Below are 25,240 nucleotides of genomic sequence, written 5' to 3' on the forward strand. Positions count from 1 at the left end.
TATTTATATAAATTTTACAGCGGATTATTTTTAACATACACAATATCTCTGAATTTCTTTCAAAATTTTGGAGTCCTTTGAAGCCGGGGCCCCTAGACTAATTATCAGTCACGCCACCATAGTTATGATACTGATTGCTGCTGTAATAATTTTATGTTGCATTTTGTTGACCGCACATTGGGGATTATATGTCGTAAAATATAATTATTTCAACAAATGAGTAAGTACTAAACCGACCTCTGAACGGTTGTTGGCAGCAGGTATGAATTCAACGACTACACGCATTGTCAAACGTTTAGTTTGGTGAATCATCGTTTAGGCACTTGCAATCGACATAAAGGTGCGCTTCCACCAAGGCGCATAAAACGACACGTATAGAAGTGAACAGATGGTTTTTTGCTAAAATTCACAATTCGGATTTATTTAGCTTCAGTAAAGAATCGAATTTTTACATTTTCCACTCGGTATCAATTAAAATGCAGCTATAATTGTCAATGGGCGGTATGCTTAGTGAACTGTTGTAATTTCAAATAATAAACACCTGGTAAATAATGCTATGTACAAGTTCCTCACTCCTTGACGTGTATTACCTAGTTAGTGTAATCAACATATTACTATTATATTTGAATAAATGTGGCCATAGAGCTTAATTTACTCTAAAACTCCATAATTTGTCTATTTAAGGCGATACCTCAAGGTCCATTTTCATACATTTTGTTTCGGCTTTAATCTGGGTAACTAAAGAAGTATTGGCAAGTAAAGAATTTAAATTCACGTCTAGTTAGTGATTAGTTCTCGCAGTTGAAAGAAAAACGTAAAAATAATTAATAATCATGGATATTTCGGCCTTTAAAATTTAATATGACGAAATTTTAAAGGCCGAAATATCCATGATTATTAATTATTTTTACGTTTTTCTTTCAACTGCGAGAACAATCACTAACTAGACATGAATTTAAATTCTTTACTTGCCAATACTTGTTTAGTTACCCAGATTAAAGGCGAAACAAAATGTATGAAAATGGACCTTGAGGTATCGCCTTAATAGATGACAAAAACTTGCTTTACTGCATATTTTTTCTACGATAAATTTTGTAAAAGACAGATTATGAAGTCACCGCTGTTTTCAAAAAACGAACCCAATTGTTTTTGTGCGACGGCGAAAATGCCCGATCAGAATAAAGATTTTTGGACATGCTTACAAAGGACTTATTCTGAGTAGTTTTTTTCGGGATGGGTTGGTTTATTGAAATCGGGTTAAGTAAATAAGGCGAAAGAAGACAACAATATTTATAAGCTCATTGTTCGGAAATAGGTAATTTATTTAAATAGGTGCGTAGGAATGTTATTTAGGCATCGATTAAGAGCCAATACGTTGCTACGCACCTAATAATTAAACATTTAATTAAATTATATTTAATAAACGAAGGTATATCGGTGTTAATTTTTTTTCACTATTTTAGCGATAATTAGGTAAACAATCGCTGCATCCCAAAAATGTTCGTTTGTAAACGGTAAAAAACAAAATGGTCGTGGTCTTACAATTTTTTTTAGCATGTACTTACTATCTGGCTTGTGGATTTTAATAAATGTTGCACATTTAAACTTACTCGAGCATATTAATTTATCAAAATGATCAACGTCTGGATTTCGTTGACCCTGAATTTTAGGTTTTAGTTCCTGGTAATGATCACTTCCATTCCGGCGGTTGTGTTCACCGCCTTGAAGATGATTGAATTAACTCAATAAACCCCATCCATACTTGTATTATAAATGCGAAAAAAACGTCTGACTGTTATGCTTTCATGGCAAATGGAAATAGTTATATGCACTGGGAAAAACATACTTTTGTACTGGGAAACATTCACGCGGGCGAAACCGCGAGCAAAAGTATTTATATGTGCTAGTAATATACTCAAACTAAGCAAATAGTATTGCTATATTGTTGGAACCGTGAATTGTTTTGTTATATTGCTAACGTCATAGCGACCGTAGAATTGCAGCCCTCAAATTTTCACAATAATGCAAATTATAAAAAAAAAATATTTTTAGGTGTTGAGTCAGATAAATTTAGAAATAAAAAGTCAGTAGTATGAGTTAAACTTTATTTTAAATGTATCCTCCATAAATAAAACATAATAAGCATATTAAATATGAACATTGTTCATTACTTCAACAGTTTCAAAAATGTATCAATAATTAAAATTTTATTAAAATTTATTTTAATATTTTTTTATAATGTTTTATTATATTATTTTTAATATTCATCATGATTGTATTAAAGTCATCTATTGTCGTTGGATAAATGATACGAAATTGAATAAGTCCCATCACAGATAAATCAATTACACAATTATAGGTATTAACTGATAAACACGAACAAATGCTGCTGAATAATTAACTAATAAATTTAAAATTCAAAGCAAAATATCTTGGTGACAAGATATACCTATTGGCACTTAAAATTCTATACAATGCATGGCATTGTGCACGAAAAGAACCGGAGTAAAATACTCGAAAAAATATTTTTAATTAATTCAGGCCAAGAATAATTACAGAAATTCCCGAAAATAAGTATAGAATTTTATTCTTACGTGCGCGTTGTGCGAATTATATTCGTAAAGCAAAAATGTGGTAACTCACGCATTATGTTTCGTGTGTGCTACTTTACAAACATTTTGAAAGGATCATTATACTTTGGTGAATACAATGTTAACCTAAAATGATAATATACATAGTTAACCAAGTAAAATAGCGAAACCAATGTCTTTTAAAACAACACTCTGTGCCTCTATCATGAATTTAAATCGAATGTTATTTTGTAATGATGTGTTTACTAAAATAATATGTCATTTATTTATATTTTATACATATAGAATAGTATGTATGTCCTCATTATCAGTAAAATAACCCAGAGGTACCGAATCCGGGTTTAAATTATTTTTACATAATTATAATTGATGTAAATATTTAATTGTTATTATAGTTATTTATTATTTATTGGCGCATATAATATTATGTTCAATTGTCAAACGCACATTCAACATAATATCCATGCTTACAAATTATGCCAAAATGTACAAAACGTATGACTGTGGTGAAATGTGTTTAAAGGAGTAATTAAAATCGCTGAAAATTAACAACAGAATTGCAATTTTATTGAAACAGTTGCGTTATTAACATCACTGTGTACATATCACAAGTACAATGTATTGCATTGTATAAACTATAAATGATTTATAATTATAATGAATACAATTTTAGATGTGTTTATTCATAGCTGCATAATACTGTTTAAAAAGCATACGAAATTACATATACATACGATAATATAGTTGTACCAATAATTTATTGCTTCGATCCAAAAAAAATGATTTTATGGAACATAATATTGCTTTAAAACATTAATTAATTTTGAATACGGTGAATAACATTGAGAGCAGTTAAACTTACGCCTAGAAAGTGCCGTATAGGAGAGAGTAAATATAAATGGACACATAAATATGATGCTTAGAATCCATATAGTTATATATCGAATACATTAAGCCAACGAAGATTTACACGAAGTAAACAGATACATACATACACCATTAGGCATTCAATAAATATTTATATTATTATGCGTCAACAAGTTACTAATTATATGCACTCACATTACAAGCTAAAACATTGAGATGGCTAATTTGTTATCTAGGACAAGGCATCGACTATCATCAGTCGGCTTCATAAGTTAGCGGTTGTGTTAAAAGTTATTGCACTTCGAAATTCTATAACATACCACATAGTACAATATTATACTAACAATGATCTACCGCCGCGTGTCACCGACGAGGGCACTCGGCCTCGCTCGCCGAACCGCATCCACTCGCAGCGCGTGCGAATAAATAAATTATGTACCTACTACGATATAGTTTGTTAAGATAAAAATAGCGAATATCTCACACTACACATAACTAAAGATTCTCATGAACATTTTAAATACATTATAAGATACAACATCGCCTACTCAGTGACTAGTCTATCGGCGTATAATCATCATCATACTCGTAACATTTGAATAGCAACAACGATAAATACATCACAAGGGGGCTTAAGATCCGGCCACGGCGGCTCCGCGCCCGCCCACAACACACCGTAACTCAATTATAACTTTAGAATAGACAAAAGTTGCATTATTTAATTGGATCGACAAGTGTTACTGCACCTAATTCTAAATATGTGCAGTTCAAAAACAACGTTGACTGACAAGAGCGGTAAGCGGCTGTCACCAGTCGGCATCGCCACGTCGGCGAATGTAATTGCTCGTTATCGTGTCTTACCGAGTTTATATTACGTTGATTATAATCTCTGAAGGCGTGGTCTAATACTGAGGCTGGTGCGGCGGCGACGAGTCGCGCTCCGGCAGCTTGCGCACCTTCATCGTGCCGTCCGCGCCGCACGAGAACAGCCGCCCCGCGTTGTCTGCACAACACACGCTTGTTAATGACTAATAATATATTGGCTTCTTGCACCTTTATATCACTCCAATGCGGAGTTGGAGCTATACTATGTTTAGTGAATGATTGAAAAATATATTAGCTTAGTTTATTATTAACTAATAGGCCCCAGTCCGACGTTGAACCTCTGTGAAGGCTCCATTTCCAGATAATGCGTTTTAGATTGTTCGCCCTGAAAGTTTAATCCAGAATCTCATATCCCCTGGTTTCTAGGCTATAAACATGCTAATCCTTAGCTATGTATGCAAGATGGCACATTGTAGTGACTAAAAAAGTGTCTGAATTTGTACGACATACCGATATATATTTGAGTGACTCCTTGACCAATGTGCTTGAAGAAAGAGCTTCTGGCATGTTCTCCGGCGAAAGTATATAGCAGTTGATGGGTAGTCAACGAAAACACCTACGACACAAATTAAGATTTCTAATGTAAAATAAAAATGAAGATAATTTATATGAATATATGTAGTTACAATAAAAAATGTAGAGGTAAGAATGTTTGGTATTGTGTGTGCGGGTACCTTGATGTCTCCGTCGGCGGCGCCGATGGCGTAGTGGTCCTCGTGCGGCGAGAGCGCGACGCACTTGATGGGCGCGTGGTGCGCGTGCAGCTTGTGGCGGGCGGCGCGCGCGCGCAGGTCCCACACCAGCACGTCGCCGCGCCGCCCGCACGACACCAGCGCGCCGTGCGCGCCCGCCCACGCCACGCACGCCGCGCCGCCCTCGTGGCACGTCCACGCTGCCGGGACACCACCAATATTGTTCATACCGCTTGTTATATCAGACTCAATCTAACTGTAAACAATAACTATCCTACCACAGAAAACCATCATTGCTATGGATATTAATGTAATGGAGCCATACTTACATACGACGAGTGCTTTTTTAATAGGCATCAATGTGTCCCATATAGCCACATTTTTACTTTCCGAACTGTGTCCAGCTGTAAAAAGAATAAGATTTATGAGAAAAGTTTTCTAATACAAATATATATAAGTTATATGCTCATTAAAATATAATTTCACCTGTTGCCACTAAACTGCAGGAGCCGAGGAAAACAAAATCACTGATGCCTTTACTGTGGCATTGATGTGTCTGTAAAAATATAAAAATATTTTAATCTGTAAATTTGTATCGATATTCGTTCTTTAATATTGATAAATAATGGGATCAACTAAACTAAATTATATAAAATCAATAAAATAAACTAACAAAGAACGGTCTAGGCGCGGCGTGCGACTGTCCGGTCTGCTGCGGGCCCGGGTGTAGCTGCCACATGGCGAGGTTGCCGTCCGCGTCGGAGGCGGCGAACTTGTTCCCGTAGTCGGAGAAGCGCACGCGCGTCACCTTCGCGAACGCGCCCGGCGCCCGCGGCGACCACACGCAGTACGGGTGGCCCCACTCCCACAGCTGCACCGACCCGTCCGCGCCGCCCGTCAGGTCTACATTAACAGTCAAATGTACGCATGGAATGTTGAAAAAAAAAGCTAATTTCCAACAAATGAATATGCGTCAATCTTGTATGTAATGTAATCACTACATAGTATAAAACAAAGTCGCTTTCTCTGTCCCTTTGTCCCTTTGTATGCTTAAATCTTTAAAACTACGCAACGGATTTTGATGCGGTTTTTTTATTAGATAGAGTGATTCAAGAGGAAGGTTTATATGTATAATAACATCCATTAAATAGTGGAGAAATACTGTTATTTTGTTATGTTATACCCGTGTGAAGCCAGAGCGGGCCGCTATGTTTTTATATACAACGTTCACAGTTTTTCTGTAGTGTATTTAGTATCAGCATTGCACCCGTGCGAAGCCGGGGCGGGTCGCTAGTTGTACTATAATATGACTTGTGCTTTCCTACATTAGCGTCATATTTAGACAACAATATATAAAGTGCGTTATGTTCTTATTGTAAGAATATAATATATTGACATAATTATGCTACTCCATAATGCTTAGATAAACACACTTACATAAAGCTTGGGACGGATGAGCTGCCATACGCTTGATGTTGTCGATTTTGTGTTTCAGCACCTGAACACAAATTGGTCTTAATAACAATGAATTTTAAAAAAAGTACTTACTACCCAAACTCAAAGATCTCCACAGCCATAAACATTTTTTGAACCTTTATATTGAAACCAGTAAATAGACAATATACAGATCATGCGTCGCGTAACTAATAAACATAAGGCGATAAATGCAAACATACAAAAATAGCGGTTAAAACGATATCAACGAAGGAACTATCTGGGAAGTGCCTACAGAACTTAACTCACAAAGAGGTCACGATAAGCTACATTAATGATAAAAATGACCAAATTAAAACCATCTTACTTGATAAAAGAAAATCAAAACTGAATAACACATAACTGTCGACATCGTCGCAACGCCTGGTGAACAAAATAACGGCTACTGTTGCGCTGAGAAAATGTAAAAACAAAGAATAGAAAAGAAGAATAATATCAAAATAAAAATGATGAACGTCGAGCCCAAAATAAACAGGATGTGCAAAACGATTAGCTAAGGGAGATGATGCTAATGTGGAAGGGAGGCTAAGGTTGTCACTGACCGGTTTCATGAGAAGCTTCGAGCGGTGCAGCACCAGGCGACAGTATTTCGGATCGTGGCAACCCGGGAACTGGAGACCCTTCACCTGCGACCAACACTCTGTTATACCGCGCATGCACTCACACATGCATTCTCACACACCCCCAATATCTTGCCAATTGTGTATATGTGAAGGTTTATAATCAACATTAGGAACCTAAAAAAATATATTCTTCCGAGGACGCCGATAAACACAACAATACCTACAGTTCACAATCCTAACTATAATTTTAATTGCAGTCGATAAACTAACAACCGATGCCCCACCTTATTATACCTGCGATCAATTGAGTTTTATCGATATCGATATTTATAATAAATTTGCCTACACCAAATCTCACATTGGTATTCATTTAGGGAATAAAGTCTTATAGATGAAGCGCGAGCGAAGCGCTGCAAGAGGCCAGACGCAACAAGGGAACAAGTACGCATCTACGCACACAATAACCACACCACGCCATAACCAGACCTTGGTGAATTCATAAACACATTTAATCCAAATAAATATTCTATTGTAAAATTGCTTTAGAACTTTGGACTACAATTATGTCGACAAGTGTCGATACAATACTATCATAATATTGTATTCTGATTATAATTATTTATATTTGAATAAACAACATTCACGCACTGCTAATGCGTATAGAACTTGTAAATGCATTTGTGAATTCAGCACAGCCATCAAGTTAATGATTAGTTAGCATGTCGACGTACTGTGACAACATACGCTTCGTGCCCAGTTGGCATCGCGTGGCTTCCTCGTCGCTCCTGCTGTGGATCGTTATTCACATACTCGGTTAGTGTACCAACAACATCGCCTTTCATATCCCTTTAGTATTAGTTCCTTAATCTTCATATTAATACTCAAATATCGATAGGGTATTTGCATAAAATTATCTTTATTCTTGTCTAATGTTATTTTCTATAATCTCCTAATATATTATTAAATGCTTGCTTATTGAGTCGTTCATAATTTATAAATTACAAATTTAATGCTTTATAAACTAATAATCCAGTTCTATAAATTAGTACACGCGTATGATAAATAAGCGGATTAGCTTATCATAGCTAATCCTATGTGTACAGAATCAGGAAGAGACTTATCTGCTCAATACTGTTCAATAATGTCCATATTTTATTTAGTTTTTAATCTAACTAAAGCTTAATTTCTTAGTGATAAGGGCTAGATAGAGGACCTGCTAACATTGAGCTTTTAATCTTGCCACTTTTGTTCTAGAAAGCGAGGCTATCGCCATTTCAAGTACAAGGTGATCGAACAGCTGACATGTTTTGCTTGAATAAAAAAGCACAGCACCTAGGGAACTAACTGATTTCATAGCGTAACTATGCTGGCATTAGATCAGAGGGACAATAACTTATAGATAAAAGATCCAAAATAGAGACCGTTATATTTAAAATCAATAGATTTCCATTTTGACTAAATTTTTTTTCTACACGGTTGTAGCAACATATTTTTCCATACTGCAGTAAGAGGAAGTTTTAACTATATTCTTCCTTATAAGTTATCACACAAATAAAAATAATAATGAAAATCAAAATCAAATCGAATAATGCTAATTATTTGATCAACCAAGTCCAAATCTTGAGAAAGACGACCAATATTAATTATATTTTAAATGAAATTAACTAACAACAATAATATTATAGATACTGAAAGTTACAGGTAGTTAGAGGTTATTACAACAAATTAAAGTAATAATTACACTGATTTTACGAATAAAGCGAAAGAAAAGTTTGTGTATGTATAGGTAAGCATATGTTGGACTTTAAATGGACTAATTATGCATCAAGTCACCTAAAAATGATGCCAGATTACTAATTATGTATATAAAACAATACCGCTACACACAAACCAATTGTTTCGCTTATACTGCAAAGATAGGAGACATTTTAGCCACATGTAACTAGCTGGATAGCTTGTTGCTGTTGTACCTGTGTTGTGAATGGGGTACTTACGACACTAGCGCCACGGCCGGTCTGGCTCGCCATGCCGACAGGAACTTGCGGGGCATTCGGGTTGAGGGGGGAACTGTTTCCGGTGCCAGGAACGGAACCGCTGTTCGGCCTAGATACGAAAAAAATTGTGAAATTAAATTGAGAACAACAAGATATATTCGCAGTCTAACTTAATTTAGTATTGAACTGTAATACGGAGTAGTATATTAAAGTCTAGCCGTTGCGACTACTGGTGCGTCGTGACACTTATTGTCAGGCAAGTGACTAGGCAAGTTTACCTCATTTATTGTATATAAAATATATGTAAATTCCCGAAAGATCTATCGTTTTCAATTTCCAACAAAAGCATGCTTAATTAGTAATTTGTGGTTAAAATCGCTATTTTAGCTGTTGAATGCGTACTTGTCCTGGTGGTGTATGAGCAGGAAGCCGGTGTCGGGCAGCGAGGCGGGGTCGGCGGCGAGCGCCAGCAGGTCCACCTCACACTCGTCCTCGCACCACGACGCGCCGCCGCGCAGCAGCAGCGACACGTCCATCTCCTGCACCTCGCGCGCCGTCGCCACGGCGAGCAGGCATCCGCCCACCTGCGTGCATACAACCATTACTTCTCAACTCGTCTTATGGATATCAGCGACCATAAACGACTTGCGGTTTCATAAACTCCAGACTCCTTCGTAGGCAGCGGCTTGCTTGTGCCCCTTCCATTGCACAAGTCAATGGGCGATGGGTGCTGCTTAACATCAGGTGGAGCCTTACCACGTTTACATAGTTAGGCGATAAAAAGAAAACTCCGTTATTAGTGTCCTACATTCTCTACTTAGGAAAATAAGGTTTAGCGTTCGTGGCATAGCTTGCAAAAAAGTTGTTATAGACTGGGATACCACGGATTTGAATCTTATCGGCGGGTTTGCGGTAAGTGTGACTGTATAATCTACTGAGTGCAAAGCAATATGTATAACCTTGTTAAGGCAGAATGCGGCGATGGAGTCCTGCTCCTTGTGTATGATGCGCACAGGGTTGTGCAGCTCGGCCTCGCGCAGACGCTGCAACTGCGTGGTGGGGCGCGGCTCCGCACCGCCTGCGCCCGAGTTCGCATTTGCGCTCGCTGACCCTGCGCCCGCACCCGTCGATCCGCCGTCCGAGACAGACATGGCGCGCCGCCGCGAGAACACCGCGCGGATGAACAGCTCCTGCAATAACGATCCTGATCTTATAAATTGTTGACGGAATAGATACTAATATTTCTCAAATTATTTGATCAGACACAAAGGGCAAAATTTTGCGTATGGATACAAATTAAAAACTTTTTAATATGAAGTTAGTATAATATACAATATGGAAATATAAAACAGATGCAATTTTTAAAAAAAATAAAATAATTGATCATATTTCTGTAACAAACCTGAACAGGCTCTTGTCGGACAAGGAAACTCCAAAGCCTTCTTGCTGGCGCTGCACTATACAGAGCAGAGTTGAACGGTGTGTTGTGTTTCTCTAGCAAGCATCTGCAGTTAAACACGCATATAAATATTTATTAATGTTATTGAAAATTTACTTACACAAAAATAAATAGTTATCAGCACTAATAGTCTATTATCGAAAAATCGAAATCAAAATTTCTTATAACATACAATCGATACCACGAATATCGATATTTTACCTATATTTATTAATAGGCGGCCCCGAAGTTTGTTGATCCGGGAAACATCCTGGTATATAGTCCGGTGGTGGAGAGCGAGACTCTAAGGTCTCTGTGAGTTGTTGCTGCCATTGGTCCACGCGACGTAACGCTCCGTGTACTGTGGGACTTGTTGTCGCCAATTCTACGTATGGAAATTAGAAGGCTACTTTATACTATTCCTATAAGTACTGTACAGTTTTACTATATGCGTCGTGTTTAACAAATATGCTAATAATAATTTATCGATTTAGAAACAGTGAATGTTCGATAGTCTCTCGACTCGATATTCAATAGAGATTATATCATATTTGTCCTACATTTCATGTAAGTAATGAGAATAGCGGACAATAATTATTATTGAACTAAATATAGAAGTACCGTTAGGTTATGTTTGCATTTCAAATTCTTATAAAAAGAAGCAACAGAAAACAATTTACTAATTATCTTATAATCTATGTATAACCTATACAGTCTATATTGATCAATATGCAGTAATATAACCTTACCTGACATCTCAATGCCGCACAGTTGCAGGAAATGTTGAAGGTTCTTTTGTGCGAGACGCAGGACGGCGATCCGCATCACGAGCCATGAGTACGAGTCCGGATCCGAGTGCTCCGTGTTGGCGCCTTTTCTACGTTTCTCCGGTCTGTGTAATAAAATATTTAGACAATTTACATTTAGACAGTTTGAATCGATATTTGCAGATTGTAATGTTGTTATTCTTTTGTTCTTTAACTCCAAGGCCCGTGCATTATATTATGTACTTAATGGCACTTTGCTTCAAAGCATAATTTCAAATATCGTATAAAATAGATAAAGACATCCTTACTTTGTGCTAGTGGTGTCGAAGATGTCATCGTCATCGGGCTCGCTACCGCTATCCTCCGCATCTTCGGCACCTGATTCCGCGGAATCGTAGTCGTAGTTCTCCGGATCTTGTTCAGGCGTAGGCTAATTACAGTTACAGTGTTATCGTTTATATCACAATTCATGTATTGGGTAAAAGATGCACCTATTATTTGCTCATATAGGATATTTCTATAGCAAATAATTTACTACAGTACCAAATCTACAATATTTCAATAGTAACAGAAATAAATTATACTAGTACCTTTCCTAGTAGTTATTTAACTTTCCCCCCATTAAGTTGTGGGAAAATTCTGCCGTGCTTTAGAGATGTTTGTTGTAACTCACATTTGCCATAGATTATAAATACCTTAGTAAGTAAGTAGGTTAATATGCTGCATTGGGGTGGCACGAACTGTTCTCTATACGTGGGCCGACCTTCTTGTATGTTCTTATGAGGAGTTGTAGGGCCCAAACCGAGTAGGCGCATGTTGAGCAATGCTCTTTTCTCGCGCAGGGACGACCACACCGACGTGCCTTCAGTGCGCTCCACTAGTTTAGGCTGTTGACAAGATTTACGATTTATGAAACAAACCAATATAGTAATCCTAGATTTGACGTTTTTGTAATTCACTACACTTGTATATTGGTCATGGTACAATACAAATGGTGATTGATGAATTTATCGATAGTTATTATATTTATTTTTTTATTTGAAATGTGGTTTTTACTGTAATTAAATTCAATAAATTTATTATAATACTAGCGTTTCCCGCGGCTCCGCCCGCGTTATAAAGTTTTTCAGGTTAAAGTTTTAAGGCCCGGGACCCTATGTTCTTCCCGGGGTCTCAAACTGTCTCCATACCAAATTTCATCTTAATACGTTGGGTAGTTTTTGAGTTCAACACGTTCAGGCAGACAGATGCAGCGGGGGACTTTTGTTTTATAATTTTTTTTTTTAGAACTTTTTAAGAGGAACAATCCCGTCATACATCATTGTTGCATAACTTTAACCGTTTACGCAGCGCACGCAACGGAAGCTCTCAAAACTAATAAATTGTCCCCGTTTTTGCAACATGTTTCATTATTGCTCCGCTCCTATTGGTCATAGCGTGATGATATATAACTAAGAGCACTCCACAAACAAAGGGCTATTCAACACAAAGAATTTTTCGGTTCGAATCGGTAGTTCCTGAGATTAGCCATGACTGCTCCGCTCCTATTAGGTATAGCGTGATGATATATAGCCTATAGCACTCCACGAATAAAGGGCTATCCAACGCAAAAATAATTTTTCAGTTTGTACCGGTAGTTCCTGAGATTAGCCATTACTGCTCCGCTCCCATTAGGTATAGCGTGATAATATATAGCCTATAACACTCCACGAACGAAGGGCTATCCAACGCAAAAAGAATTTTTCAGTTTGGACCGGTAGTTCCTGAGATCAGCCATTACTGCTCCGCTCCTATTAGGTATAGCGTGATGATATATAGCCTATAGCACTCCACGAACAAAGGGCTATCCAACGCAAAAAGAATTTTTCAGTTTGGACCGGTAGTTCCTGAGATTAGCGCGTTCAAACAAACAAACAAACAAACAAACAAACAAACAAACTCTTCAGCTTTATATAATAGTATAGATGTATTTCGGCTCGTGTATTGTGGCAGTGTGACAAGTGTACCTGTGGCGGCGCGGGCGCAGTGGTGAGCAGCCTACGAACGCCGCCGCCGAAGAGGCGTGCATGTGCGCGCGCGTCGGGCGCGTGCGCGGCGAGGCGGTACAGCAGGTGCGCGTCGCGCGCCGCCAGCGCCCAGCCCAGCAACGCCGTGTGCACGCCGCAGAACGCCTCCGCCAGCAGCACGGCCAGCCGCGGCGCGTCCTCCTCCTCCGCCGCGCGCACCGCCAGACCGCGCAGCGCCGACACACCTGCACACATCATCATTCATATTACTTTATATCCAATTTTATACATTCAGACATTGGTATGTGTAATAAATATAGGTATTTGATAAAAGTATTAAACGTTTCTTTCCTTCGAGTACTGTTTAAAATAATATACACTTAATATTGTAAGTGTAAATAATATTCTCAATTTTATAACATACCAGGCCATTTGTTCGGTGGAGTGGTGACAGTAAGCTCCTCAACTGACTGGCGTCTCTGTCGAGCGAGTAATTGACTAGTGCCAGGCGTTTCAGCTATGATACTGGAAATAAAAATCGACACTGTAATATAACTTTAATATCTACTAAGATTGCTCCTGACGTAATCTCATATCCTAAATATAAATTGTAATTATTGATAAACATAAAAAAATCAATGTATATATTTTAAATAAACGTTATAAATTTAATTTTTAAATTACCCACTCGATACGACCCAACAATATTTTGTAACAAATAAATCTACATACCCATCATGATGGTGCGTATGTTTCATACTGAATGTGTCAGAATCGCACAAACTCTGGTATATACACGCTGATAACGCGACAGACAGCTCCCTCAGTGTATGAAGCAGCCGTGTGGCAGAACCTCCCGGTATGCCCAACTCGCCAATAGTGCCGAGCATGTCGTGTGCTACCGACTGGACAAATAACATGCTTTTATATATAAGTTATAGTAGAGTAAAAGAAATTGTAACAAATATAATATCTTAATTTTTTTTTGAGCTATTGCTCAAAAAAAATTAAGATATTACTCTCGAATATTAATGACGTACATGTAAAATCTAAACAGCAGTTTACAACATCGATTATAAATATAAATAATAAAACAGTTACAATGTTCGATAAAGAATAACTTATAGTTAGACAAATACAAATGTGAAGTTAGTAATAAAATCAACACACTAGGTATTAAACTTACCTGCAGATGTCTCACAGGATCGGCAACAACGGTGTTGTTGGTAGCGACCGCCGCCGCCAGCAGAGGCAGCGTGGTAGGGAATGGTAGTGGTGACAGCAGTTGCTGGTGCTGCTTGTCCTGCCCGAGCTCCTGCAGCAGCAGGACCAGCTCCATCCGCACCGAGGCCAGCCCACCGCCGCCGGCGCCGTGCAGGGAACAGTACGACAGCAACGTGCGCAATAGGGTTTCATTTGCTAAATATATTAAACAAAACATTTTTTTTTGAGTAACTGTATATTATGTTTATAAAAGTTACATCGTCCAGTTTTGACAAATTATTTTAGACGCTGAAAGTTTTATACGGATTGAAGCTATTATAAATTTCACTTCAACACCTATACGGCAACATCATTCGCGGCACTTATTTTGTTGTCATCTGGGAGCAAAGCTCTTGACATTAAAGTATTAAAGCGTGATGGTTTAAATGTTTAAAATTATTAATCTATCAGCTTTAGTTATAACATTCCTTCAATTGAGCTCCAAACTAGTAACTAGTAATTCGAACTCACCCTTAAGCCACTTCTTTCTAGCCACAGCTCGCTGCACTTTAGCCTCGAAGTCTGCCTTCTCCCGCACCAGCAGTTGGTGCAGCGTGGGATGTTCAGGTAACGGTGGCGGCTCGCTCTCCGCACAGACTAGCTCTCCGCCCGCGGTACTGCCTCCGCGTGACGCGTATCCGCAGAGACGACGCAGAGCTTCTACCTCGCGCTCCAGCCAGATGTATAGTTGATAGCGGAGGTGACCACCTGCCGGTAACATTGGGGAACTTAAAGAATATTGGTCTTCAAAGTAAAAGCTGTTCAAATGCCAATATTGTGTAGTTTAGTGAATTTATTAAAAACAATTTGTAACATTTACTTAATATAAATAAAACGAATTTTAAAAATATTTACATACCATCAACCTCAAATCCAGTGGCGAGAGTGCTTAATTCCTCCATCAATATCTTGAGACAGGCAACAAACTTGAGTTGTTGCGCCATTATGTCTACGGTTGGCGCTTCTTCCGCCTCCTTTGTCTCTGGGACTCCGTTCACAATCGGTTCTTCCTCTTTCTTGTCCATTTTCATTTCAAGAGGTGGTGTGGACGAACCTGATGCTTCAGAACTGGGGACAAGTATAATAAATTATCTTTTACAAAGGCCAAATATCGACAAAATTCGATATCACTGAAATTTGAATCGGTTATTATAAACGGTAAAATTTATAAATTATCGAAATTGAGAAAATTTTATGATGCCGCTTTGTTATACGTTTTAGACACAATTTTATTATGCTAATGTTCCAAAGACAAAAGGTCATGGCTTTAGTATCTTATGAAACTTACCCTTTATCTTCATCGTCATCCCAACTGAGCACTAGTTCGTCAGTTTTGGTCGAGCTGACCGGCGCGCCCCAATCTACAGATAATGATCCCCAATCCACGTTGTTCTGTTCCGCGTTGTTCGGCTTTTCTTCTTCTTCTGGATGAACATACATTTCGGAATTATATAGATTTTCGAAAAAACATTAGACGAAAAGTTAATCATAATGATAAAAAGTATTTTTATGTATTTTATGTAATGTTATTTTTTCTAATTTACATTTAAATCACACAAAAAACCTAATGCTTTCTCGATATACCTTACAATAGGAAAAATAAGGTAAAATATATAATTATTATTAATTTATTCGATGTCAATAACAACTTTAGCTTTGATTCAAATATAATTACTGCTTTAAATATAACACGTGAACTCATGGAATAAAAAAAAACATGGAATCAAAAAAAGATGTTACTTTTGTCATCTCCGTGGAAGATGTGTCCGGTGTGTATGTGGCGGTCCTGCGGCGCGTGGTGCGCGCGCGGGCGGTCGTCGCGCACGCGCGCCGGCAGCTTCGACAGCACCTCCAGCGCCAGCGCCGGGCAGCCCGCCTTGAAGTGCCCGTGCGCCGTCTGGAAGTACAGCCGCCGCTCCAGCCGCGTGATGCCCTCGTCGCTCTCCTGCTGCAGTAGCGCTAACGTGCCACCCTGGTGACACACAACAAACGATATTTACATTATTTCTCTCCCATTATTAGCTATAACATTAACAGAACTAGTAATTACTTCACCACAATACGACGATTATGTAAAACAATGAAAATACTAGCATTTCAGCACTGCAACTGTTTTGATTGCCCAATAGACTGAATATAATTTAAATCTTTCAGACAATAAGAGTACTACAGATAGCAATCTAAATCAAAGATTCAAGAGTTTAAATTCCACTAACCTGACTCGGCAAGTTATGGCGCTTGAGTCGCGGATGTGTCCGTAAATACACATAAAAGTTGAACACACTAGGCATAGGCTCATTATCTTGTTTCTGTTGGTTTTCGCGAGCGGAATGCAGCCTGCCCGCGGGACTGAGTAAGGTGTCGAGAGATTCGCCGTAACGTTTCAATTCCCATAATGCCATTGAGCGAACAAACGGGTCGGGATCTGCACGTTCTAAGTCGACTTCGTCGTCTTCCGTTTCTCCTCTGTAGGTAAGAGATAATTAATTATAAATAATTATTTATTTCGTAAGATGTTTGGCCTTAAATTATTTGTGTTACATACATATATCCTTAAAAAAATATTTGCATTGTACCCAATTCCCGGAATAAAAACAGGCAAAAGATTAAGATTGTATGGTTTACAGTCTCAAAAATAAATCATTTGAACTAGTTCAGAACAATTGACATACCCCAAAATTTCATCCATAAGCAATTTTTTCAAACTGGCCGGCAACACGCTGTCTGATTCATAAAGCCGTGCTACAACCATAGCCAATTGCAGATCACCTAGACGTGTTATTAACACCTGAAAACACACATTGGATCAATAATCCAGATTTGTTACCAAAATCTAAAACAGGATTTAAAATTAAAATACACACCTCTAGGGCATCTTTCAAGGCACCACCGAGTAGGAAAAAGGCGGCTGCGTGTTCAAAACGTTGTTTACCGAGGAGTACAAAGGCATTTTTCAACGCCGCTTTCCGCCAACGGTCTTCCGTAAAATCATTTGCGAAGAACTACAGAGCAAATTTTAACATCTTGTTATGTCAATAATCATTTATCAATAAGATATCGCTAAAGGAAAATTTTATAATAAATTTCTTATAAAAAATATTAACATATTGAGATAATAATATAATTCGATTACTTACCGCAGTCATCTTTTCATCTCGATTGGAACGGAACAAACCCCACAGAAGCATACGTTTCTTCATGGCGAGGTAGTACAAAGCGGCATCCATCGGGTCTTGCTTCTGCATGTACGACGCACGAGCGAGTTTTTCTACACACGTCCGCAACAACTCGCCTCGGACCCACCAACCGACACCTTGAGAAATATTGGAATTTAATCTACTAATATATCTACAGTATGTTTAAGTCTGTTGTAATAAAAAAAATATATATAAAATAGGAACACAAGAGATCCCAATATAAATCTCGATTGATAGTGTGATTTACATACCCAGTTCTCTCATCGTGGTCCATTTTGGTTGTCCTTTAGTATATCCGGGTACTAAGGCAAGTAGTTGCTCGTGTGTTTCCGAGTGGAACGCCCAGACTAGGTTGCAGGTACCGACCCCGTTGCGTTGCAGAGTTGCGCGTTGCGCGAGTGGCAAGCAACGTAACAGATAGCCGTAATGCTTCATAGCGAGAAGGAAACGTAGGCCGCAGTCATCCAGCGAATCTGGACATAAATATAGAATATCGATAATGAGTTACAGATATGGAGTTGGGACTCCATATCTGTAACTCATGATAATGAAAAATGAAAAAAAAATAATGTATCGATAAACTACATAATTTACCGATTTTAATAAATTAATTTAGAATACATGTTTTTTCCGACTTAGTATTTTTATATTAGTAACCAATAATAATAAACATTTCCTTACTAAATATGGATAATTTAATTTAAAATTATCGATAAATCAACGCTTTTATACCTGGTAGCACTTCCTGTCCAACTCCTTGAGCGACATCGACTCGGGCACTGGTCGCCAATCTTTCGGCAAAGTCGGCGTCACAGGTGGATACAGTATCAGCCAAGGCGAGTAAGTGCATCTGATCCAACGAACTTAGGCCCGGTAAGTGAGTGTGGGTTAAAAGACGGGAGAGGATGCGTCCTGTGAAAAACAAAATAATGTTTTTTTTAGATATTGAATTGCCGAATCAAATTAATTCTTTCTCATTTAACTCAAAATCGTTTTTATTCATTTGTTTGAAATATTACATTTGTAAACAAATCCATCAAAGTTGCCGTTTATATATTTTTTAACTGCGTATATAGTACACGATACCTTGTCTTGGGCCAAAATGTGACAGTGGTTGTCGTTCTGGCATCGAAGGTCTTCGGTCTACTCCCTCATCTTCGCCCAAGAGTAAAGCGTCCAGGTCCTCTTCTGTATCCATTGTTCCCTCAAACAATTCATTGTAATCCTGCAGTAATAAAGATGCGAATTACTAATCCGCTTCACCGATGAATGTAATCATTGGAACAATATTAACATAAACAAAATTTCACTAATAATACTTTTAAATTAAGTCATAAATTCTTGTGAATAGAATCATTTAAAATAGAAGAAATATATTTTTAAAAAGAGCTCTTCTTCTTTCTTTATTCTTATTACATTTTTTTATTCTTACAGCAAAGCAGCGATCGTTGTAAATGCATTTATACCTTAGCTTCTTGAATAGTGGACGGATGATGTGGAGACTCCTTGTCGGCAACCAGCAGTGTCCATAGAGGCAACGGAGGTACCGAAGTTATTTCGGCATAATCCAACTGTACATCTTCTGTTATCTACGCATCATAGATCAATATGAATTAATGTTTAAATATATAACATTTCAAATACGGTAAAATATTTATTCTAATTTATAAAATATAAATTTATGAACAAATGTCTGTGTAGTGCATTAGATGCATTATAAAACAAAACCATGGGAATTATATGATTATTTCAACATGTGTTAAGTATTGTGTAATTGCATCAAACATTTTAATTTCAAAAACCATGAATTTTAAACATGAATATGTTATTAATGCTTCTTTTAATGTGACTACCATTTAAAAATGTTTATACACATCAAATGATTACCTGAACAAATGGCTTTATAAAAAATAACATATAGAATTTTCTCACTAAAAAATTTCATTTCTAGTAAGTTATATTTCTACTTATAGTATTATTGCAAAGTAAAAAAAAAATAATTTTGTTTTAAATACGTAAATATGTTTAACCAACTGTAACAAAAAATTGTTTCCCATGTCATATTTATGTTTTGGAAACAATTATGATAAAATAGACTCCGACGAAAAAAAACAACGTATAACATAGACACATAATGTAAGCCACATTTAACGAATGACAATTATCAAGTTTCATCGTTCTTGTGTATAAAGAATTTGAAAGATTCGGTAAGCTCCAAATTAATGTACATTGACAGGATGCTGTTCGTAAGTTATTAATAACTTTTATAATTAATTAAGTCTTTATCCATGTATACATTAATTTGAAGCTGAGTACGTAAAAAGCGACATTTACCTGTGCAACGCCATCGAGCGGCGAAGCGGCGCCCGCCGCGAACGAGACGGACAGGGTGCGCGAGCGAGACCAGCCGCGCTGCAACACACGTGCCACATGCACTAGCCGATGACAGTATTAGTCGCCAGTGCGACTCATGAACGCGTATGTCAATTATTCACATGCTCTCATGAATACTAACAGGCAAATCCCAGGGAAATTTGATGTTTTGTACTATGAAAATGTGGGACATTTATCGATAAAAACTGTCATGTTGTCCAGTGTGGACCATATTTGTGATAGTCCCATGACTCCGTCGACGCCCCACCTCATGCCATCAGCGGTACTGTCGGCAAGCTTTGACTCATCGAATGCATAGCGTATGCACGAAAATCACGACAAAAGCATATTTATTTATGTACATATTTTTGATGACTGCCTGCAAGTGCCGCAGACGGTCGGTGCTTATGTGTTCTTGAATTAGACACGATGAGCGAATTCGTGAAGCTGGATACTCAGTTTCTTTCGTCCGAATTCTCAAGACAGAAAATGAGTACCGAAACAAAGTGACGAAACATTTATGATAATACCTGTCTAGATAAGCTGTCTTCATCACCTTGTGATCCGCGAGTGGTATACGTGCCTCCTATACATCTGATGACAATCATGTGTTTAAAGATCTTTGTATTATCCAGACTACGCAGATTGTAAAATTTTGTCATTAGTTATATTGTGCTGTCATACATATTTATCAAATACTTTAAATAAAAACAAGTAAAGTTTATTCGTGTGTTGTTGTACAATATAGAACAACCATATAAAATTTAAAATTTTATACCTGACCAAATGGGCAAGGATTGCTTTAACCCATCGAATTTTTCCACTGTTGAGTAATTCCATCAGTTGCTTGGGATGGTATTGCGGTAATACCGGGCACGCCATTTGCGAAGCTTCAAACAACCCATAATCGGGCATGTAGTCCAGCAGAGGCTGTTTGAAATAAAAAACAGTTAATTCAAAATTGTTACGCAATTTTACCACTTTTTAGTTTTGAAACAGGTAATATGCATGCAAAATAAATGCTGCTATTTACTGCTGTAGCTTTCTAGACAAATGCATTACCTGCGGTTGGTCGGGTTGAGTTTTGTTGCGTCTTCTAGCATCACGTTCCAACAGTTGCAAATTGATAGACGACACGCGCTGTAAGTGTGGAGCCGATATACGGAGATCTGAATCTCTTAGTGCGCGAGATTCACTGCCTTCTTCAATTTCCTACAAAAATAACAAATAGTATTGCAATAGAAGACCTTAATAGGTAGAGTATTGGTGCTTTCAAATGGATAGCGACCACAGTTATCCTTTAAGTAAGTTTATCCATCCCTTTGTGATATTTGGAATGCATTAATCTAATTCAGGATTAATATCTTCTGGTAATTTTGATAAAGTAAATATGACTTACTTGTCCACTTAATTGCCCTGTAGTCGACGGCTGGTTCTCGGGCTTCCATTGCGAGTAAACGTGCATTTCAGAGTCCATTCCTACTACCAATATGCCGTCTCGGACCCACGATATTTGCATAGGGAGTGGTGGTAGACCATCCGCAGTTTTCAGTTCTATACGGCGGAGCTGCATCCATCGTATCTCTTCGACGAACAGTGGAGCCGCCAAGGACGACGCTTTACGAAGTATTGGACGATTGTTATTTATCGACTCTTTCATGGCCTGTAATTATTTTTATATTTAAATATAATGAATCTTTGTGCTGTTGTATTTTTCACCAAATAAATTAAATGTTACAATAAGTAAGTACAAAAAGATGACAATATTTCATTATAAAAATATCTAGTCATTTATTTACGCCATATTTATAAATAAATTATGGTACCATAATCATTCGAAATTACCTTTAAATTAGCCTGAGCGAGATCACTCGATACCGGAGTAAATAAGAGCACTCTAGAGCCAACGGCCACGGTCAATATATGTGACCCATCCTCTTTGGACACCCAGTCTAACTGCACGAGATGTTTCTGCGTTAGAGGACATGTGTTTCCGTTCTCCATGATGCTCCTGCGCAATGACTGGAGGGTACTGAAGGAGGGCACGGCTAGCAAGCCCGCCGATTTGCCCGTATCGCTCTCACCGTTGCGGTTGTTACGTCCTTCATCTGATGATAGCGTTTGGAGGACCTGAGAGTTACAATGTTATTTTGGATAATTAAAAATATTATTTAGCTTAAATTGAAACAAAAATTGTCAATTTTCGTTAACTAGTAGTATAGATTTTTTGTGAATATAAAATTTTAATATCGACTACTATAATTGCAAGTGTTATTATGAATATTTTTAAGTGTAACATAAATATACATTTTATGATTGTACAAAATGTCTGTACTTCGTGAATTGTAATTCGAAGTGTCGCGTTTTACTTAATAAGCAATTTCATTATAAAGAAAGCAAATTGCTGGTCTCGATTTTAAGTTGTATAAAGAAATGCAATAAACCCACTCACTTGATTCAACCGCTGCTTCTTCTGCATAAACGACGTATCGTGCAGATACGACAAATCGATCTGTGTGTCGGCACTTACTCCCACCCGAGGTAGACTCACGTTCCTCAGAGGGATGGTGTCCTCCAGCAACCACTCCGCACCTCCAGTGCTCTCGCACTCATACACGCAGACGCAAAGGTTCACGAAGCGAGCGTCTGGGTTAGAGTTGTTCGTCATGCCGCCTTTGGGACGTGTGAATGAACGGCCACATTTGTACGCGCATGCTATGCGACCGGAGTATGCCGCACTTATGTGTAGTGGTTGACCTGCGAATTTAATATTTTTATTGCTAATTGATATAGTGATTTATATACGAATAATGAAAAAATCGAATAGTTATGATAATAAAAGAATAAAATTTAAAGAATTCAAAAATAAATATATAAATAGAATGAGATAATATTGAAGGAGAATACAACAGACTGGAGAATCCATAATTGACAGAATATCTGCAACATTGAAACAAATAAAGGTGTTTTTTGAAATACAGAAGCTGTGCCCACTATACCTGGAATGTCAATAGTAGATTCTTGATCCTTGTTCATCATTTCCCACTCCTTCCAAGTGTATTCGAATTCACCGTCATCCGTTTTCGCGACATTGCACCTCCAGAATCTATAAACAGGTGTAACGAAAATAAATTTCGCATATGGATATAATAATTAATACTTTTATTAACAAATGCAATATTTTCTGACCTTAATGTGCTGTCAGAACAAGCAGTAGCTAATATGTAAGGCGCCAAACATGCGGGGTATATCGAGGCAGAACTCAAATGACCGGCCGCTGGTGTTGCATGAATAACATCAACGCCATCAGGCAAAGATAAAGGACATTCACAAACCTAAAACAAAACAACATATTGTTAATAATTGATTACCTGTATTTTTATCACAATAAAAGTCCCTGAATCAGTTATGGATAAAGAAAATTTATTATAAAACGACGTAGAGAAATAAAAAAAGAAACAAATACTAATATAATCGATAATGTCATGTCTAAATTCAAAATATTTACTTTTTTGGTAGATATCGATAAGTGAGAGTTGGGGGGTGGAGGCGGCAGCACTCTCTCTGTGTCCATCGATACGGAATTCTTTCGAGACTCGCCTTCATCCTCTTGAACTAGCGCACTGTCTGGCACGTACATCATGCTGTTTGTTAGGTCATCTGAAAGTTAAGATAAAATATTCAATTATCTTAAAAATAATAAAAAAAAAACAGTAGTAAAAATCAATTCTATTGATAACTATAAAGACAGGTAAATTATAGGATACGCTCGCATCTTACTACATGGGACTTAAATTGCTGGTTCAATGTCACGATGACACCTCTGCCGGACCTGATAACGGACCAGGCGAGACACTACGTATGTGTGTGTAACGTGAATAATTATAGAAACTAACCTGCCGGATCAGCCTGTGACGACACAGTGAGCCGCCACATGTGCACAGTAGAACCGCCGTCAGTACGTTCCAGCACTACGATATAGAATGGCTCATTGAACACGGCTGTTTTACGCAAATCTACTATCGCTTCGAGACCTGCCTCGGTTATTGTGTTAACTTCAGAGCCTTCTACACCTGAATCCATGTTTTCAGCTTCGCCTGTAGTACGTTCGCCTGACAATAGAAACAGTTTCTTCTATTAAAATCTTGTATTTATGGTACGTATTTTGAGTGTACTTTGTAATTAAAAGTTTACTATAAAATATTTCATCGACAATGGAACGATCGATAACAGTCTTCATTTTATCGATATTATTTGATATTTTATAACATACCGGTAATAAGTTGTTCCTGAAATACGTGCAACAACTGCGTGTTGTGCCAGTCGTGGGTCGCGTCGGCGATCGCGTGCAGCTGTATAATAGCGCCAGGCCGAGCAGTCGATTGTTGCGATACGATTTTAATACGATCGTGGAGTGGTATACCACCTCCTTCTTCGAGGGTGGACTCGGACGAGATAGACATCGTGTCGTGAAACTAAAAAATAATAAACAATTTATAAACTTCATTTTTTTTTCGTTAAGTCCATTACAAATGTATGAATTCGATGTTTTTGTTTTCTGGCTATATGTAATACAAAGTTATTATCTCCCATATTCTTACACTATTACGTGATTTATCTGTTGAGATTTGTTTTTCTTACTACGTGTCTTTTAAAATAAACATTGACTTATTTGTATACAAACCATTGTGTCCTTGTGACGTCTCTCTGATGTTGCTATTTCAGCTAACAGTGTGCGCGCATCGATAACAGCTTGAAACACTCTTAGGCTCTCGCCGTCACTCGCCACGAAACATGCCGATGGGGAATTTGATAAGTTGCCGAGGGTGGTGCTAGAAAAAGAATACATTAGTGTCAATAAATAAATATTAGAATCATAGGCGCCAGGAGCGCGGTGTAAGTAGGTTCACGTGCACCCTGCCCAGATATAAATTATAAAAAACATAAGTCACTGAATACATCTGCAACAATGGGAAGTATCGACCAGTGGTTTTTTTATAATAAAGCATTTTCCAAAAAATACGTGCGATTTGAATTTGAAAATAAAAACTTTGTATTATGTAGTATAGTGCGTAAGTGCAGATGTACCTCCTCAAAATTAATGCTGGCG

The 25,240-nt window shown here is 37.8% G+C and overlaps 1 protein-coding gene across 3 annotated transcripts in view; it reads right to left on the bottom strand.

The window, feature by feature from the left end:
• Positions 1-2,091: 2,091 nt before the first annotated feature.
• LOC115440112 (dmX-like protein 2) overlaps positions 2,092-25,240 on the bottom strand; it is a 36,465-nt gene continuing 13,316 nt past the window's right edge. The window contains exons 17-61 of one of the 3 annotated variants that reach the window (XM_037436546.1): positions 24,815-24,962; positions 24,404-24,605; positions 24,027-24,242; positions 23,639-23,790; positions 23,320-23,465; positions 23,130-23,236; positions 22,583-22,887; positions 21,976-22,260; positions 21,530-21,793; positions 21,193-21,342; positions 20,909-21,060; positions 20,661-20,724; positions 20,092-20,169; positions 19,224-19,346; positions 18,844-18,982; positions 18,490-18,669; positions 18,009-18,230; positions 17,698-17,873; positions 17,425-17,562; positions 17,233-17,348; positions 16,777-17,026; positions 16,301-16,532; positions 15,849-15,984; positions 15,420-15,628; positions 15,032-15,268; positions 14,484-14,716; positions 14,030-14,202; positions 13,722-13,822; positions 13,298-13,542; positions 11,987-12,178; positions 11,600-11,721; positions 11,274-11,416; positions 10,747-10,909; positions 10,489-10,591; positions 10,046-10,276; positions 9,489-9,670; positions 9,087-9,195; positions 7,824-7,880; positions 6,473-6,533; positions 5,709-5,938; positions 5,522-5,591; positions 5,365-5,439; positions 5,018-5,235; positions 4,794-4,899; positions 2,092-4,461 (exon numbers count right to left, since the gene is read on the bottom strand). In XM_037436546.1, coding sequence (XP_037292443.1) covers positions 4,361-4,461; positions 4,794-4,899; positions 5,018-5,235; positions 5,365-5,439; positions 5,522-5,591; positions 5,709-5,938; positions 6,473-6,533; positions 7,824-7,880; positions 9,087-9,195; positions 9,489-9,670; positions 10,046-10,276; positions 10,489-10,591; positions 10,747-10,909; positions 11,274-11,416; positions 11,600-11,721; positions 11,987-12,178; positions 13,298-13,542; positions 13,722-13,822; positions 14,030-14,202; positions 14,484-14,716; positions 15,032-15,268; positions 15,420-15,628; positions 15,849-15,984; positions 16,301-16,532; positions 16,777-17,026; positions 17,233-17,348; positions 17,425-17,562; positions 17,698-17,873; positions 18,009-18,230; positions 18,490-18,669; positions 18,844-18,982; positions 19,224-19,346; positions 20,092-20,169; positions 20,661-20,724; positions 20,909-21,060; positions 21,193-21,342; positions 21,530-21,793; positions 21,976-22,260; positions 22,583-22,887; positions 23,130-23,236; positions 23,320-23,465; positions 23,639-23,790; positions 24,027-24,242; positions 24,404-24,605; positions 24,815-24,962 — 7,342 coding nt within the window. In that variant the 3' untranslated portion in view covers positions 2,092-4,360. The remainder of the gene's footprint in view (positions 4,462-4,793; positions 4,900-5,017; positions 5,236-5,364; positions 5,440-5,521; positions 5,592-5,708; positions 5,939-6,472; positions 6,534-7,823; positions 7,881-9,086; positions 9,196-9,488; positions 9,671-10,045; positions 10,277-10,488; positions 10,592-10,746; positions 10,910-11,273; positions 11,417-11,599; positions 11,722-11,986; positions 12,179-13,297; positions 13,543-13,721; positions 13,823-14,029; positions 14,203-14,483; positions 14,717-15,031; positions 15,269-15,419; positions 15,629-15,848; positions 15,985-16,300; positions 16,533-16,776; positions 17,027-17,232; positions 17,349-17,424; positions 17,563-17,697; positions 17,874-18,008; positions 18,231-18,489; positions 18,670-18,843; positions 18,983-19,223; positions 19,347-20,091; positions 20,170-20,660; positions 20,725-20,908; positions 21,061-21,192; positions 21,343-21,529; positions 21,794-21,975; positions 22,261-22,582; positions 22,888-23,129; positions 23,237-23,319; positions 23,466-23,638; positions 23,791-24,026; positions 24,243-24,403; positions 24,606-24,814; positions 24,963-25,240) is intronic. The other 2 variants (XM_037436548.1, XM_037436547.1) reach the window with 2 other exon arrangements.

Source organism: Manduca sexta, chromosome 8 (genome assembly GCF_014839805.1).
Source record: "Manduca sexta isolate Smith_Timp_Sample1 chromosome 8, JHU_Msex_v1.0, whole genome shotgun sequence".
NCBI lineage: Eukaryota > Metazoa > Arthropoda > Insecta > Lepidoptera > Sphingidae > Manduca > Manduca sexta.